We start from the raw sequence: 18,248 nt of genomic DNA on the forward strand, positions 1-18,248 counted from the left end.
CGTTGTGGGACAGTTATTATCATGAAACCTTGACATATCCTCCTCTTCTCTTCTCTTCATGGAAGTTCGTATAGTCCTTCGTTCCCCTTCCCTCTTCTCCCCTCTCCCTTCCATTGCTCATCTTATCAGTAATTTTCTTTTCCTTCAGAAATACTAACATCTCTCAAGTAAGACTAATCAATATATATTAGAAAAGTTACTTGCAGATTATTCTCAGATTTCCATTTACAAAGTTATATACATTCCATTAATTGAAAGTTGTGTAAATTAAGAAGTAGCAATTTGCTGTTTCATTCATCTCTATGCTATGTTGAAGTCAGTCTTTCCATCTAATCTTGTCTAACATATCAATCAAAAAATGTTAATTAGTCAAAGTATATGAGTAAAACTTTACTCGTAGAGAGGGAGCTGTGATTCTGAGATCGCGGTGCGGTGTTATCCTTTCTGTTATCGTACGATCTAAGATGTCTTAATGTGAAAGTGAATGCTCATTTCATCTTAAATTCAATTAAGTTGTTTTTTTAATAAAATACGGGAGAGAAACATTACCTTTTATTCCATTTTTTTCTTCTGTAATTTAGATTTAATTCATTTCTTGAGTCATTTGTTTGGAATATAATTATTGTGTCAGGATGAAAACCTGTATATTCTGCTGTTCTACTATTTGATATTTGCATTACATGCAAGTTAACTTAACAAAAACGAAATGAAACGGATTAAATATGATAGCTAACATTCTGCTAATATCTTAATCTTTTCATTTTTATTCAAAGAAGTCGTTTGCAGAGAAATTAACAAGAAAAGACCTTCTTATCACACCATAAAATGTGTATTATTTCCTTCTTTTTTATTATTATTAAAAATGTCATTATTATTATTACTATTTATTATTAAAAATTTTCGTTATTAAAAATGGAATTTCATGTTTGATTACTAATTAGTAGTTCTCAGGAGATTCATATCATCACATATTGCCATCTATTTATTGACGGTACTGGTAATTGCCACAATGCATTACGAATTATCTATGAAAGCAATTACATCAGCTCTCTTTTTCTGAATTCTTCTCGTTTTTGTAAAATGACATAGTGCTTATGAACATTTGAATAGATGTTGTATATTTGCAGAAAACAGTTAATGAAGGGAAAATAATTTGCATTGAAACGGTAGTGCTGTGTTGATGAAATGAGTGGGAATAATTGGCCGAATGAACTGCTTAAGACAGGTATTTCGCATGGAGAACATGAAGGAAACTGCGAGGAGAAGAATTCACAACCAATGTGTTCATCACAGTGTTCCGGATTCACCGATACACACATTACTTTCCGGAAGAAAATACCTGCTGTTGTGCCTCTCGTGGTTAGTTGTTTAATAATTAGTTTTTTTTTTTTTTAATACAGAATTTAATTTTAGGCTACTGTTGTAGTTTTTATATAATTGTCATTAAGAACAGTGATCAAAAAGAGGAGTAAACTTCTTTAAGAGTTTTATGATCACAGAATGAAATATAGTTGATAAAAAAAAGGCATTTCTAAGTCTGTACTTTACCCATCAATTAATATAATTTCAAGAAAATAATAAATTTCCTGAGAAATGCACATTTCGCCATAAATAATAGTAAAATTAAGTTGAATTGGCATCTCACAGTGTTCTTTTTACATTCCACTCACCCTTTTCTATTGTGTTCTTTGCTCTGTACTACCCCGAGTTAGTTGTTTTCATGTTTTATAATTTGCTTAAATTAAAATTGTAAACGAACGCATAATGAAATGCTCACCTTCGGGAATTATCAAGCAAAAGCAATGAAATTTAGATCATATTTTTAAAAGATTTTCAGTCGTCACCCGTTGATTCACCTCACTCTTTGTTACTTTCACCAATATTGCTTCGTCCGATTCGCTCACTTTCGACGCAAAATAATTTTTGTGGGTTACCGTCAGAATTTGATGAAGAACATCGTTTATCACGGCAAAAAATAGCTGCATCCTATCAGTTGCCACGTACATTTGCAGCTTCAAAAGGTGTACTTTCCTGTTTTTCTAGAAAGAGGTGATAAAACTCATTCAAAAGTTAATTTTCGGCTTTTAAAATTAGGTTACACTGAGGATCATCAAAATGTTTTACTGAAATTCAATCCACTGACCTTAGTATTACAAGAATTTTAGGTGTCACAGTGCTAAGCACAAAAACTGCCGTCGAAAGAGGTAGTGCTGATAATTCAGAGGGCCGTTTTTTAATGCAATTATCACACAAACGAGGAAGATGTTTGTCGGGTAAGAAATCATTGTTTCTGTCGTTATGTTGTTGCTTAAAGTAGGATTGAAATCAAAGTTATCATTTGCCATTTCGCTTTTTTCGAGTTATTTGTTTTTTTTTTCTACCACGCTGTACAGTTTTATTTACGGACTCGATGATTTTGGGACGATAGAGTTTTATAAAGGTTATCGATAATAATAGCTGAGGCACAGGTTGAAATATTAGTATTAAAATCAACTAATACCAGATTAGCTTTACCTTATTAAATGTATTTGCATCCAAAATGAGTGTTTTAGAGTTGAGTAATTTTTCTGTTTTTATTTGGTATTGAGATTTTTTTTTAATTAAAATAGGGGATAAATAAGACTCAAACGTAAGGTCAAAATACTACGAATCGAGTTTTCATGTAATTAATGAATGTAGGTGTTTACGTATGTGTTCCCTACTAAGTCGTGTTTCTTTCTTAAATTTGACTGCAATTTTAAATTAATAAAAATCTCAGCTTCAGATCATTGCTTATTTTGTAAAGGGACTAAAAAACAAATTTCACGACAAGTTTTAGGTATGCTTAGTCAAAAATCAATGGATTTTTCGTGTTCAAACCATACTGCAACGTTGGGAAATTTGGTACGAATGCGTAACTCTTCATTAGGCCATTCCGATCCACAAATTTCTGCATCAGTTGTTCAGTCGTCTTCAGTTCGTCTTCGAGTATGTTTCTGAAACTCATATTTGATCTCTTTCTTTATTTTTCTAGGAAAGGTAAAGAATGAGAAGTTTACTTCATATCTGACTTTGAAGAGCTTCATGTTCTTGATATCATTGAATCATTATCATCTTTGCACATTAACCTCCTTCCTGATAAATTTAGATAAATTTAAACAAAATTTTATGCAAAATAAAATTTGTAGCGAAAAGATGGGATTCATCCTTCGTATTCATCAGCCAGTAGCCTTGGATGTCATCGAAGTTTGAATGCTTCAGCATCGCCTATCCTCGCACGAAGATGCCGATCGCCTAATCGTTTTGCAATATTTCCTTTTCCTCATGGAAAAACAAATCCATCAGTTGTATCGCTTAGGTTTGTGTCATTTGATCTTCTTAGTATTTCTCGGATATTATTGATAAAATTCGTAACTTTAAAACAAAATAAACTAGAGATATAACTACACTTTTTCAGAACGCGTACAACGCCGTTAGCATCAGCTCAGGATAGTAGACGCTGGTCAGTTGCATCTCTTCCATCATCAAGCGGTTACGGGACACCTGGAAGCAACTCAGCATTTTCGGTTATTTGATTTTAAGCGTTTCTTTTTCAACGGTTGTCCATAGGCTTTTAATAGAAGACAGTCATTAGAAAAATCGTATAGACTGAATACTTCCTGTTTTTTTTTTTTCTCTCGCATAATGCCATATTAGTAGTGGGCGAATATTAGCATATTTCAACTTTAGTTGAAAACTCAGTGAGGAGAGATTTATAACAGATTTATATAAAGTATTGTGCAAATTATGTCCTAAGAAATTGCGATTTTCACTAAAAATTCAACGAAAAAGTGTGCTCTTCTGGCAAGAAAGTTTGCTTTTTTTTGCTCTCATTGTATTTTCCACGAATAAAATATTCATAATCACTTTGCTCGGGAAAGAAATTATTTTGGTGCATTTTTGCCTTAACAGTTTAGGATTGCAAGTTTTCAAAAGAACAAAATGAGTGTAAATAAAGTGAATCTTTTGTAGAGTGAATATTCATCGCAAGAACAGCTTTGTGACATTCTTACTGATTTGCGACTTAGTAGTGCTGAGGGTTCAAATGAAGATTTTCCGGGACAAAATCGTCCTCGTTCTCGCAGTTTGACGTAAGTTTTATGCGCAATGTTATTTCAGGTTTAAAAAAGTTTCACTGACTTTGTTGTTTTTCGTTGTTTAATCAAAAATTATTTGAGCTACCTGAATATTTTGTATTTTTTTTATTACTGAGTATATATATTAGTACTTACAGTGTGTACAGAATTAAAAACCATCCATTTTTTGCTGGACACATATGAAAAGCATTATGATGAGAATATATGAAAGTTTAAGATAGATTAAATATTTTGAGCCAGTTAAAGAAAATTCATGTGCTGTTACACTATCACTTAGCAGTTCTGATGCCTTTTGAAACAGCTTTATGAAATTCCTTAGACTTATCTGTAAATCTGTTTGAAGTTATAACTGGTTTGATATGTTACAGAAATTCTGTAAATTTCGGTTCTGACTCGACATGCAGCGTTGTTTTCCATAAAACAATTTACAAGGAACGCTTTCCAAAGGTTTGAACGAACTTACAGTTTAATAATGCAATCAATCATAAGATTTGAATGATTCTAACGTAGTTATCAGACAATTATTTTTCATATTTTTTACATCTTGATTGTAGTCAAATTAAGCAATATCACCAGTTAAGAAGGAATAGTGTTTTGAAAACTTATCATATTTCATTGTTTCTTTTTAGGCGAAGAAGCAGATGGAGGAGCAACTCAGCCAATTAATCGATGAAAATGCCCCGTTATCTGATGTTGCATCTTTGGATACGACATTACGACCTGAAAGTATATACTTAGATGATACCTGGGATGGCTCACCAAATACTTCACTTAGCTCACTGATTAGTCGCCGATCGATGTTGGCTGATAACGTGGAGAGTGATCCCAGAATGCGACTGATCTCAGATGGTGCTACACGGTTTCTTCATCATCAAATTATCGAAGTTGCAAATGGTATTTTATGTTCCTGTTTTAAGCTATTCAGTGTTAACACTATCTGAAATTGTCGGAAAAGATTTCACTTGAGAATCGCATAGATATAATTGGCAGTTATATGATTTGGTAGCGAATCAATTTAACTATTAATTTAATTTCATTAAGGCATGAAAAGGTACTACATGTCTTATATAAATTTTCATTTTGAAGAGTTGGAGTATGAAAATTGCAGACAGCGAGAATAGCATATTCGTATTTGCGAACGAAATCATCGATAATTTTACATTTCAAATTGAAATGCCTTTCATTATTAGAAAAGCAAGAATTCTTAAATTTTTATAGGGATGCTTAGAAGCGCTGATGAAGAGTATAAAAAGAATTTCAGACTGTCTATCGAAATCGAAAGACGACCTCACAAATGCTTCTTATTTCTCAGAAATATCGCAGAGACTCGAAGCTGTTATCGCTGAAGCACACGAAAAAACTTCACCTGAAAGCTTTGCTTTTTTATCTAAAATGGTGAAGCATGTACTGATGATAATTTCTCGTCCGGCTCGTATCTTGGAATGTTTGGTTGGTTTAAAGCTTAATCTAAACAGCTTTATTGAAAAGAAGGGTTAGCAGAAATTTGAAGAATGCATTTCTGGGATCTTCAAGCAATATAGGAAAACAGCATTTATTGCTTTCTCATAGTATTTCGCCTAAAACGGAATTTTTTCTTGTGATTAAAGGAGTTCGATCCAGATCAATTCTACCACTTATTACAAGAAACTGAAGGGGCGGTCCGCGAACAACTCGGTGCAGGTGATGCTAGAGTTCCAGATTTACCGCAGTACATCATAAGCAAACTTGGTTTAAATAAAAATTTGATGTCCGAATCGACAGTTGATATTTTAAAGGTATAGTTGCGCTATGTATATGCTTGCTTTTGAAAGTAATTATGACTTTTGGAGTAACAGAAACTGATTTAGAGATAAGAAGTATATGTACTTATTTTTATATAACTAATTCATAATTAGTTTCAATTCATAATTAGTTTCAAAAGACCACATATGATTTTTTTGTAAGTATGATTAACTGATAAATATCATTGATAAATAATTCATAAAATTGTGCTTGTCAGTGAATGAGTGTTCTTGATTAAACGAATGCATTTTCGCATGCAGATTATATATTCCTTCTATTTTGAAACAAAAAAATTCTTTTAGGGAGAGCCAAATTCACTGTTCAATGATGAAACTCGTTCGGGTGTTGAGTGTCAACGCGATTTACATGAAAGACGCCCACCATCCGAAGATGACTATGAAACAGTCAGAGTGAGTAGAAATAATGTTTTTGAATTTCTATGTTTGATTATATAGGAAGGGATTAAAAGTGATTTTATTAGTGATGAAGGAAGATAATTTGGGATCACAGTTAATCATGTATTTTTGAAATTGTTCCATATTTACGAATGATTTCGTTCTAGGATTTGAGGATTCGGTATGTACAGCTAGCTAGTAAGACATTCATAAATCAAACTTTTCTATTATAAAAGAAAGTTTTTGTTATGATAGAGAATTTTTCATATTTCGCATTGACACAAGGATATTTAATTTCAATGATTAGTAATTTCGAGGATCAAAATTTGAATCATTAAGTTAATAAGTAATGGAGCGTATGGTGCCGTTTATTTGGTGCGGCATAAAGAAACACGGCAACGATTTGCACTTAAGCGGATGAAGAAACAGACTTTATTAATGCGTAATCAAATAAATCAGGTAATTTGCTTGCAACATTCACTTATTTCGTTTATTCATTAATTTGGCAGAAAAAATTTATTAGATTGGAAAAGTCGAAATATTTTGTGTTAATAACAATTTTATTTTTTGCTTTAGGTATATGCTGAAAGAGATATACTAACGTTTACGGATAATCCATTTGTCGTGTCATTTTACGGTTCATTCGAAACGCGTCATCATTTATGTATGTTAATGGAATATGTAGAAGGTGGAGACTGTGCAGCTTTACTGAAAAAAGCCGGAACATTACCACTTGATGCAGCACGACTATATATTGCAGAAACTGTTCTTGCTATTGATTATCTTCATTCTTATGGTATCGTACACCGTGATTTAAAGCCCGATAAGTAAATCTTTTATAATATTTTCCTTTTTTTTTTTTTTATTAAATAAATTGTTTTGAAATGAAATAGAAAATTTTCAAGAAAAATCTGAGTCTCAAAAGTCGGTGGTAGATTTGGAGACAACCAGGAGTATTATTTAGATAAAAAGTAAATTTTGTTCCATAAAAGATTCAAAAAAAAAAAGGTTGAAGGCTGAACGTCGTAGCTAAAGGTGCTTTAAAAGTGACAGAGATGACTTCTCTAGAATACTGCTAATTTTTTCTAAAATATAAACCAGAGCGAGGAGTTTTTCTAAGTTATCAGTGATCATTTTAATAATTAGCAGTTTCATTATCTTCTGGTCGAATACAGCTTCATAATTTTTCCATTTATTTACAGCCTACTGATAACGGCAATAGGTCATATAAAGTTAACTGACTTTGGACTTTCAAAGATTGGTCTAATGAATCGTGCAACACTATTATGCGAAAATTACATGGATATTGCGGATACACAACAATTTACAGATAAACAACTCTGTGGTACTCCTGAATATATCGCGCCAGAAGTAATTTTAAGACAGGGATATGGTAAGCTCATTTGATTTCTTATATCTTTTTTTCCATACTGAGCTGTTTATTACCTCAGTATGAAAAGTGGAAGCATTTTGTAAGTGGAAGCATTCATTATTTTCTATAAAATTCTGTATGTTATTTTTGAATGTATTAAACATTTAATACTTTGTATTTTGCTTTTAAGGTAAACCAGTAGATTGGTGGGCACTTGGTGTTATTTTGTATGAATTTCTTATTGGAATTGTTCCATTTATGGCTGATACACCAGAACATTTGTTTGCAAAAATTGTTAACGGTTGGTTTTTATTGCTTAATATTACTACAAGAAACTTCTTAGTATAAAGTTATCAGCTTAACATTTTTCGATTTCATTTTAAAAAATTTTTTTGAAGAGGAAGCGGAGTTTCCTGAAGAGGAAGAAGCATTGCCCACAGAAGCGGAATTTTTGATTAAGCGCTTATTGGAGAAGGATCCAATAGAACGACTTGGATCGGCTGGTGGTGCCCAACAGGTTTGAGTTTGTATTTTAGTTTTTATGCAGAATTTTAGGTTATTTATTAGTCGAATTAATGAAAACATGTTTTTTTCAATTATTTTATTTTTGTCTGAAAAATTGCAGCTGATGAATGACCCTTTTTTTGCTGGTTTAAATTTCAAGTCTTTGCTTCGTCAAAAAGCAGAATTTGTACCCCAATTGGAAGGAGAAGAAGATACGTCTTATTTCGATGCTAGAACAGATCGGTTTGTCATTTTTATTTTTTGATCTTTTTCTTTTATCAAGAAAGTCATTATGAAATATTTGCCTGCTAACTTGAGAAATACGTATACATCCGTAGGTTATTTTACTGAAGCAGATAAGATTTTTGCATTAAATTTCATTCCTTCATAACTGCTAGTACTCTTCAATCATTTGCTAAACGCTGTGTGTTGGAGTAACGATCATATGGAGAAAAGTTAACTATACATATAAAGATTTTCTTATTTATAATCTATACATCAAGATAGTGTTAGTTCGAATCCTTGTCTGAGATTGATATAAATTTTTCTAAAAATGCCTGGGACATTCCAGGATTTCCCTCATTGGTTCATTCATGAGTTACACACACACACTAATTCTAGGCTTTATTATTCATTTTTAATTCTTTTTCCAGCTACAATCATGATGTTGATAGTGGTGACGAAGATAATGCTCCAATGTTTGGTTCTTTTGATACTGCATCACCTCGTCATTCAGTAATTAGCACTGAATCAGTTAATGTGGCTCAGGTATTTCTTTCTTTCGTCGTACTTTTTAACTATGATTGTTTTGATATTGCATCACCTCTGTATTCAGTAATTAGTATTAAATCAATTAATGTCACTCAGGTATTTCTTTTTTTCGTTGTATTTTTTAACTGATTTTAGAAACTTCATTTATTCAGGCCACAAGTTTTGATAGTATCAAGAGTACCCGATCGGATTCGAGTTCAGTTTCTCGTCAGTTAAGCAGTGATTTTTATGAAAACAAAATGGATACTAAATATGATTATCCTTTACCAGCGGTTAGTTCACTTTCTATTTTTTTTTTTAATCCTATTTTTTGAAATAGAACTCAAGTTATTCGTCTCCAAAATGACCAGTTTTGTTGATGAAAACTTCATCTTGTATATTTCATAAAACTACTAAAAACAAATGATTGTATCGCTTAATTTGCCTTCGTGCAATTTTTTACGGTGTTGCAACTGATCTTTTTACTTTCAGGCAGTGCTACTCAGAAGGTGCTTTTCATCTCAGCTTCAAAATAATTTGTCTACATCAAGCAGTGAAGCAAATGAAACAGGCTATCTCAATACAGGCTTATCTACAGATTCTTCAGTTGATGCATTTGGTTTTCCCGAATATTCGAGACCGGTGCCAATTGCAGAAGGTTATCAGAATCAGAAGGGCAATACAGCAGCATCTTTGCCGCGGTAAGCATGCTAACAATGGGGATTTTTTGTTTAAGTTGTTTAGAGATTTTAGCTCACTCCATGTGGATAGCTAATTTTGCTTCTGCACTAGACTGAAAATTTTTATTTCAGTTTTTCGGTAACCTGTGAACCCGATACAATTCGAACTAGCTCTTGTGATAAAAAAGAACTATCACCTGTAACTGAATTACGACCAACTTCTAATCTAACTATTTTTGATTCTGTAAGTTTGTGGTCAAACATGAATTATTTTATTATCTTGCTAACGGAATCTTTCATTTATTTTCATTCCAATAGTGTACTTATTTGCTTTATAGGTAGATCTTACTTAAAGTGCTGATGAATTGAATTTAAGAAATGACTTGTGCTAATCCAAAGCAATTATAGTGTGTATATATGTTAGTTTTTTTCTACATTCAGTACTTTTCAGAATCGAGATGATGGAGTGATTAGTGAACAGGATCGTAGTCTGCAACTTGAAATTCCAAAGCAGTCTTCGCCCTTGCTTGCTCAACATTCGCCTGCTGGTTCAGCTTCTAGCGCATCATCATTTGATGGCATTTCCTCCAATCCATTAGCAACTCCTGTTGTGGAACAGAATTTCCAATTAAAAGCGCCAATAATCATCAAGTATGAACGTTAAAATTTTTATTTCGTAATATGGCTATGCTTTTTTGGAAAAACTTTATTAAAGCTTCTAATCTTTGTTACGAATGATGAAGTGATTTTATTGTTCAGCAAATACAAATATAATTCTTTGTAATGAATTCGATTTAAAATATGAAGTCTTAAATGCACATTTAATTTTGCTATGTTTCAGGAAAGGACCGAAAGGTTTTGGATTTACAATTCGCTCAGTACGTGTCTATTTGGGTGAACAGTCGGACTACTACACTATTGAACATTTGGTTACAAAAGTGGAAGAAGGCTCTCCGGCTTATAAGTCTGGTATTCGGCCAAATGACCTAATAACCCATGTTCATTCTCAACCTGTCTCTAATCTTACACATCCACAATTGCTGCATCATCTGCTTGCATATGGAAGTGAACTTTCTCTGAAGGTTAGCCATTTTTTATTTATTTAATTATACATAAGCGTGTGGGATAGATTCAGTTATTTTTCAGTTCGTAGTGTATACGAATGTAGAAACTAAGAGGCAGTATTATGCATAATGTATAAATTTATGAGAACATGAAAGGAAATGAAGGGTACGGAGTTAATCAAATTAGCGAGAACTTCGAAAATAAAGGAAAATATATTTTATCATACTTATGTTATTAATCTGGTATCGAAGTATTTTATCTTCAAACTTCTCTTTATTTAGAATTTTTTTTTGCTGTTTACTTCTTTTTCATGCACCTATAAATTTAATGTTTAATTCCCTTTTATATGTTTTTTTACTTCATATCTTTTATATAACTTAACTGCTTTACTCATTTCAGCTCACTTTGTAGGGAATTTTTTGTTTAAAAGTTTTAAATAAACGAATTTCTCCAATTTCCTAAAGACTATATGGTTACAGACAACGCCTCTCTCATCAACCTCGATTCGTGAAGGTGCTCCACGTCGTACAATTGGGAAATTGGCTAAAAAGAAACTGAGAAAACCACAGCATCGTGTCCAGTTGGAGAAGAAGACTCGAAAATCGTCACTTCTTCGTCGGTTAAGCGGTAAAAGAGTCAGCAATGACATTATTCCAGGAAGTTCATCTCAGAAACAGACGTTCATGCCTCGATCAGCTTCTAGTCAGGATGGAATACAGCTAGGGTTTGCTATCAAATTATCTGGAAAAATCAGGAACTTTCTGAACGATAGATCTCTGTTTAAATTATCGACGTAATAATTTGACTTGTTCAGCTCTTATGGACGTAATAATTTGACAATTCTACTTTTGCAGGAGCACAACTGCTTCGTCTTCCACATTGGCAGTTATACCAATGATGAATTCAAACGGTCCTGTGATCAAACGGTTTTCGGATGCTAATTTACCTGTTCAGAAAGAAGAGAAACTAATTTCTGCATCACCACTTGCATTGAAATGCGCAAATCGGCCATCTACATTGCAGGTACTGTTATTGACTAAAGAATTCAGCATATTCCTCGTGAAAAATAAATGTATAATGCTGCGAATTTGAATAGGTTCGCAAGTTGGAAATCATGATTACTTAGTCATGATTTTTTTTTTTTTTTTTAGGGGTTAAAACATAAAATGACCGGAATGGCACAGCATTTAACGACATGCAAGCAGATATCTACACCGGCTGCAGTCAGCCCATTAGCAAGAGACGAAATTGCTTTCCTTTCAAGGTTACTGATTCAATTTAAAAATGCAAGATAGTTCGATTTTAAGATGACAATGAAAAGGATTGTGTTTTTTACAAGTTTTGAATGAATTCAGAATAGATATGGTGTGCAATCGTCTTAATTATCGTGAGGGAAAATCTCGAGTTTTACTAGTTATTTTATTAGCTTATAGTTATTTTTTTATTTAAGACATACCGTTATAGCTTTTGAAATTCTAAATCGTGATGTCAGTTAGACTGTTTCGAAAATGAAAAGTGGAATAATTTCAGACAGCGCTGCTAAGCGTTATATAGTTAGAGTTGTTATAAGAACTATGTTAAGCAGTTTATGTTTTTTATTGCTTTGGAAAGATTTGGTGTTATGTTATAATGATAATCAGGTTTCGAAATAAAGGAGCTATCTGACATTGTTATTTCAGATCGCCTAGTGTCAAGGAATATATCCTTCATAAAACTTCAAAATATACAAATTGAAGCAAAACAGGGCAAAGTTCGAAAATTGTTGTAGACCTTTCATACGCGAAATAATATTATTTGAGTTTTTAGATTTTGTATTTTCAAATTCATTCATTCTCTCTACGATTCGTGACACTATTGTATTTTTCTTTTACATGGTCATTGCTGTCTTAAATTTTGATTATTTGTCTTTCAAAAGAAATATGCATATATCTTTTGTATATTTCACTCCTTCCATTGAGTAACACAGCATTGTCGATTCACGAATTGCTAATTATATATAAAGTGTACTAAAACCAAAATTGGTCTCATGTAGATTCTCACTAATGATGTTCTCATATAGTAAATTACTAATACATTTTTTATTTCATTTAAGCATAAATATATGTGTAATTGTCCTGCATCTTTCATTTTTGCTTTGTGTGATTATGTATATATTTATTATGTTTTCTAGTTAATAGCAATATAATGAAAATTAGAAAGTAGCTTAGACGTCCGAATTCATTCGCATATATTCCTAACTTTTGAAGTTGAATTGTGTTAAATTATTATATCTGCTGCTGGGTAAGTACATCTAGTCCAAAAATTTGCACCTCAGCTTCGTGAAATTTTGCAAAAAATTTCATATTTTATTTGCTTCACTAATTTCGTGGTGTCAAGTCATTCACCATTGTATCAAGTGAACATTTTCAAAATTAGCAAAGGAAATATATTTTGTATTCAGCTTGGATAAAAATATTTGTAAAAAACCTTTGTGTTACCTGGTGAGAATCCCATTTTAAGTCAACAAATTTCTGTCGAGAAGAAACGCAATAATATGTGCAGTACATATGTCAAAGGATTAAAGTAATTAGTGGACGCTTCAGTCGCTCAGTTTGTTATTCTGAACACTCGGACGTGTGTGTGTGACACGTACGTGAAGACCTTCGAGAGTGATGGAGACGTTCTCCAATGTCAATAAGAGTGTAATGGAAAACATATGCATGTCAAGTAGCACTAGCAATGGTGCTGCAGCAGTTGGCAGTTTGGTTTTAAGGTTAGGGGTGTGTTGAGGAGTAATTCATTGACCTGTTTCGGAAGAAGCTTTCAGGAAAACAGGACCGGAAAATGGGAAAGAAAGAGAATAAGGGAGGAACAAATGAGGTTAAGGAGGAATCCATTAAAGTTTTAATTATCGCAGATACATTCGATGCTCGGTTTCTTCCTGTCACTTCCGATTCTTCAGTTGTAAGTTATTTGCATCTTTTTATACTACTAACTTATTGCTTTCCACTTCCATTTTTTTATTTTTTTTTCTCTCTGTAGTATATTTGTTCAAGGTATCTAAGTTGAAACTTTCATACCTTGAGACATAATTTTATAGTTGATATTAATAAATTATTTATTAAAAGTAAAGAAGCTGTAGTATTATTGTAATGTAAGAAAGACTAAATGTTGCAAGTATATGAGAGCTCTGTCATGATGTAATTATTTAATTTATTTTTTATTTTGCATTCATCAGATGCTACAGTGTTCATGTATTTATAGCACTGATAGTACTGTTAGTGGTTCTCATGAAAATTTTGTTTCTAATTATGATATAAATTGAAAATTGAATTGATTTAGAAAGTTTTGCTGTTTATTAAAGGTGTGCACTTAACGATTTTTTTTTCTTGTCTTTCAATAAAATATGATTATAAGACTGATTTAGTAGAAGAGAAAGTCATGAATACAATTGAGAGTTGAGAATAAATATTTTCAGAGTTGTTTAAAGGTAGCGAATATCGAAGTTTTACACTATATGCTGGAATGGATAAGTCGAACTGAACTTCGAGATGTAGTGATTGCTTTGTCAACCCATTCCGAACAATCTCTTCAGCATATTATAGAGTATAACATTACTATTCAACACATTTAGGCTCTAATTCCTTCTGTCAAATTCTAGATACCGAAGTACGCTATATTTCTAGCTTAATTTATTAAGTAGATTTATTTCATAAGCTTTTAATCTATGTTGTTAAATCTTAGGATGACCCCACTGACTTTTGTTTGACCGTTTGCACTATACAGGACAAAATCAACTTTTCTTCGATTCTTTCATTTGTTTGAAAAATTAGCTCCTTGTATTATAACCTTGTAACGATGGACTTTTATATTTCACTGTCTGTAGTATTTTCAGTTATTCTCTAATTTTTTTTTTTTTTTACTTAGAGAAATCAGCCTTCGCGCTTGTTCACTTAATAATTTCATACTTAATAATTTCCTAATTCGTTTTCTATATTTTTTAGTTATTGGAGAGTGCTATTCGATTCCTTTAATGTTGTGTTATGTCAGAACTGTATGAGTATTGGTGATACTCTTCGTGAAGTTCATAGTCGATCTGTCATAACCTCAGATCTCTTGTTACTCACAACTCCGATGATTATTGCCGCAACTGATCTCAGTATTCAGCTCAGTTATTTCAAGTAAATCATATACGTAATGTTTTAGAGCTCAGATTAGCTAGTTAGGATTGTATATTTTCAAACATAACTTTTTAATGCTTTTTGGAAGTTTACTTAATATGTGCAGTGTGTTAACTTTTGAGAAAATTCAGGGAGATAAGGAGGGATAAGAATAATGTCATGATGATCGTTTATGGTGAGTGGAAAAATGAGTGTCCTGTTATTGCTTATGAAAAGGAAAGCAGAAGACTTATATTCTATCACCAAAAAGATGATACTTCAAAACTTGATATAGACAAGGTATGTTGTCTTGGAACAAATCAATATGAATAGGATTGGTAAAAAATATCTTAGCTTATGTTATTTTTTCATAGTCTAGATTTCTCACTTCTGTTGTTTTTGTGCACTGTATTTTTACTACTTGTTAAACAACTGGGATATTCATCAGTAAATATTAATTTCCTGATAAAATTAAAAGTAGTGATGAAATGAAAATGAATATAAATTAAATTTATTTAAAAATGAATCTAACAGTTAAAATTTGTGTTTGCATCCTGTCATTTTGAAAACTGTTTCATCTACTTAACTTTTTTCAGGATGTATTTACAGCAGACTCTATTGTTTGCAATAATCTTCGAGACACTGGCATGACATTTTGTTCAATAAATGTGTTATCACAGTTTAGTGACAACTTCGATTTTCAATATAAAGAAGATATAATTAGAGAAATTTTAGTTAACGAAGACATTCTCGGTCAGAAAATTTGTATTTCTGTTCTCCCAAAACAAGTTCCAGCATTTTGTGCTCAGTATGTTTGTTTTCTCTTTTTTTTTTTTTTTTTTTTTTTGAAATTATGGAATAAAACTTTACTGTTATGTTAACATATGTATGCAAACATGTTTATACATATTTCATGTTAAAGAAAATTGGAACAATTTTAATGACATTAAGGAGCAAATGTCATGAAACCTTGAGCTTTTTAGTGCTTCGCAAAACTTTTGCGGTTATTTTTCCAACAATGAATTATTAAATTTGGAATATTTGACAATGTTATTAGTTATAGTTTTTGATAGATTTTTTCTCGAAAAGTAAAAAGTGTGAAAAATCTACAGTTTGTTGCTCATGGCTCCATTCATCTTTTGTCTCATTTTCTCAAGTTTTGTTTTCAGTGATTATGCAGATCTCTTACTTATGAACAGAATGATTTTGCAACGCTTCTTCTACCCTCTTGTACCTGATAATATTTCTTATTCAACTTACATTTGTCGGCGAAATAATATTTATACATTATCTGACAGTTTGCAACAAAATTATGGGACTATAAGGTGTGCCAGCTTTTTTCAATGATTTTCAAGCAAAATCGATGTTTCCGCAAACAGATTTTTCAAATTTTGGTGATGATCAAGTTAATTAAAGCCACATTTTTTAATTTGATTGTTTTTAAGGAATTTGCCATTGATTTTTGATGGAGCAAATGTTTTGTTGGGAAAAAATTGTTCGATTGGTTTGAATGTAGTGTTAAAAAATGTTTCATTTGGTTCTGGAACATCTATTGGTACTTGTTTATTTCTTCAATACTTGTTTGTTATTTTACATGGTGATCAGAGTGGTGCAAAGTAATACTAAGGATTGTTGATATGCACGATTTGATTACAATATATTAGAATAGTTTCATTACACTGTTACATTCTCCGATGTTCTGACTTAAATCTGTACGAGATTTTTTTGAGGTGACGGCTGTGAAATTGTCAACTGTATAATCGGTCAAAATGTATCACTGGGTCCAAATTCCCGCTTATCAGAATGCTATATTGCAGACGATGTTGTAATTGGCAGCAATGTTATAATTCTTCCAAAATGTGTTTTATCGTCTAAGGTTTTTATCTTTTTTTTTTCAAAATTCAAAGTTATTTTGTTGAATCATAAAATGTTCGTTGGACCAGTGTAACGTTTTATCATAATTTTATTTATAATAAACCCCTTGAAACAAGTTAATACACTTCATTAAGTGCATTTTCAGGTGAAAATTCCAGATGATAGAAAGTTACCATCAGGAAGCGTTATCAGTACAGAATGTTATGAAGACGACGATGAACAGTTCGAATGCATTCAATCGGAATGTTGGTTTGATAGTCTTTGTTTGCTTTGACAGTTTCAGTCAAAGGAATCAGTATAACAGATTTATAAAATTTTTAAGATGGATTTGAATGGAGAATGGAAAATGAAAGTGGTTTTTGGCATGCTAGTTGTTCAAATCTTCGACTACATGAGGCATCAATAACGTCCAAAGGTATTCAAAAACTTCTTTTCTTACTTTTTCACTACAGCACTCAATTCGTAATGCGATTTGATTACACTGATGTGATATTTTGATCGAAAATTCCAGATATGAATGATTTAAAAGAGACAGAACAAGTTATTTGCGAGAAAGAAATAGACTGTGTTGATCGATTCTACGAAGAAGTATGTATTTTCATTTCATTCATTCACTTTTATATTGGTTTACTGTGAACTCATCTTTCTATGGATTTTTATATATATAATATAAAAGAAATTTGACTAGATAATCTGGAGTTTGCAGGTTAAAGAAAGTATGGAGAGGATAGCAGAACAAAAAGAATGCAATGACCAGCTGATAAAGAATCTGATTTTAGAAATCAACAGTTCAAAATTAGCTTACAATATAACAATGGAAGACGTTGCGCGTAACGTGTTCTTATCTTTCCTATCACTGTCCAATACTTTTTGTGAGCTACAGAAGGTAAGCTTGTAGATTGGTCTTTTTGAAGATTATGAGCTCATCTTCATATGGGTTAATCTTTAGCAAAATTTTTTTTATCATCTTGAGTTAATCTTTAAGCAAAAGATTTTCATCACTTAACTAAAACCAAAAAAAAAGTTTCTTTGTAGCTTGCAAAAAATTGGCATTTATTATTCGTCAACTACTACAAACCAATAAAAAGTCAGATTCAGGCACTTGTTGCAATTGAGGTAACTTTTTTTGTATGCTTTGTAAGCACAAGTGAAGTCTTTTCTGCAAATTTATACAATTGTAAGTATGATTTCGAAAGTTTTCAATTTGCGAAATCAAGTTTTCTAAACAATATCATTAGCAGTATGAATTTGTATCTATATTTTTACAGGAACATCTTGCATCCAATCCCAGTTTTAAAGTGTTGTCTGCGAAAGTGATACACTTTTTCTATGAACAGGATATTTTTGAAGAAGATGCAATTCTTGAATGGTATGATACTGTGCATGAGAGTGCCTCTCTTAAAACTCTAGCTCGTCCAATCATCGACTGGTTGCGACAGGCGACTGAAGAATCTGATAATTAGTTTCATATCATAAGCAGTCACTTTTTCAGGAAGTATTTGACCACTTGGCCTGAGTTTTAATCTTTTATTTAAACATCTTCAGCTGAGTAGCAGAAATTTCTTGTTTAT

General features: G+C 31.9%; 2 protein-coding genes across 3 annotated transcripts; both read left to right on the top strand.

Annotated features, from left to right (window-relative positions):
* Positions 1-1,185: 1,185 nt before the first annotated feature.
* Positions 1,186-12,397, top strand: Bma-kin-4 (KIAA0303, putative; the record flags this gene model as incomplete). Its single annotated transcript, XM_043078152.1, has 28 exons — positions 1,186-1,359; positions 1,838-2,021; positions 2,166-2,273; positions 2,819-2,967; positions 3,168-3,337; positions 3,437-3,545; positions 3,991-4,109; positions 4,484-4,562; positions 4,745-5,009; positions 5,377-5,564; positions 5,723-5,890; positions 6,200-6,307; positions 6,632-6,751; positions 6,869-7,119; positions 7,495-7,685; positions 7,855-7,965; positions 8,063-8,181; positions 8,290-8,411; positions 8,822-8,936; positions 9,092-9,211; positions 9,411-9,619; positions 9,731-9,842; positions 10,050-10,249; positions 10,440-10,680; positions 11,143-11,387; positions 11,518-11,686; positions 11,815-11,927; positions 12,343-12,397. 28 exons carry the CDS (start codon positions 1,186-1,188, stop codon positions 12,395-12,397), a joined length of 4,314 nt encoding a protein of 1,437 aa, XP_042934086.1.
* A 1,089-nt stretch (positions 12,398-13,486) lies between these two features.
* Positions 13,487-18,140, top strand: Bma-eif-2Bepsilon (eIF4-gamma/eIF5/eIF2-epsilon family protein; the record flags this gene model as incomplete). Of its 2 annotated transcripts, XM_001895084.1 has the most annotated exons (14): positions 13,487-13,606; positions 14,121-14,248; positions 14,647-14,823; positions 14,955-15,102; positions 15,399-15,610; positions 15,972-16,127; positions 16,248-16,357; positions 16,533-16,678; positions 16,823-16,922; positions 17,000-17,092; positions 17,189-17,265; positions 17,384-17,563; positions 17,713-17,793; positions 17,946-18,140. In XM_001895084.1, 14 exons carry the CDS (start codon positions 13,487-13,489, stop codon positions 18,138-18,140), a joined length of 1,923 nt encoding a protein of 640 aa, XP_001895119.1. The 2 variants fall into 2 exon arrangements, with proteins under 2 accessions (XP_001895119.1, XP_042934087.1); XM_043078153.1 differs by lacking the exon at positions 17,713-17,793.
* Between the last annotated feature and the right edge of the window lie 108 nt (positions 18,141-18,248).

The sequence above is a fragment of the Brugia malayi genome (assembly GCF_000002995.4).
Source record: "Brugia malayi strain FR3 genome assembly, contig: Bm_v4_Chr2_contig_001, whole genome shotgun sequence".
In the NCBI taxonomy this organism is placed as follows: Eukaryota; Metazoa; Nematoda; class Chromadorea; order Rhabditida; family Onchocercidae; genus Brugia; species Brugia malayi.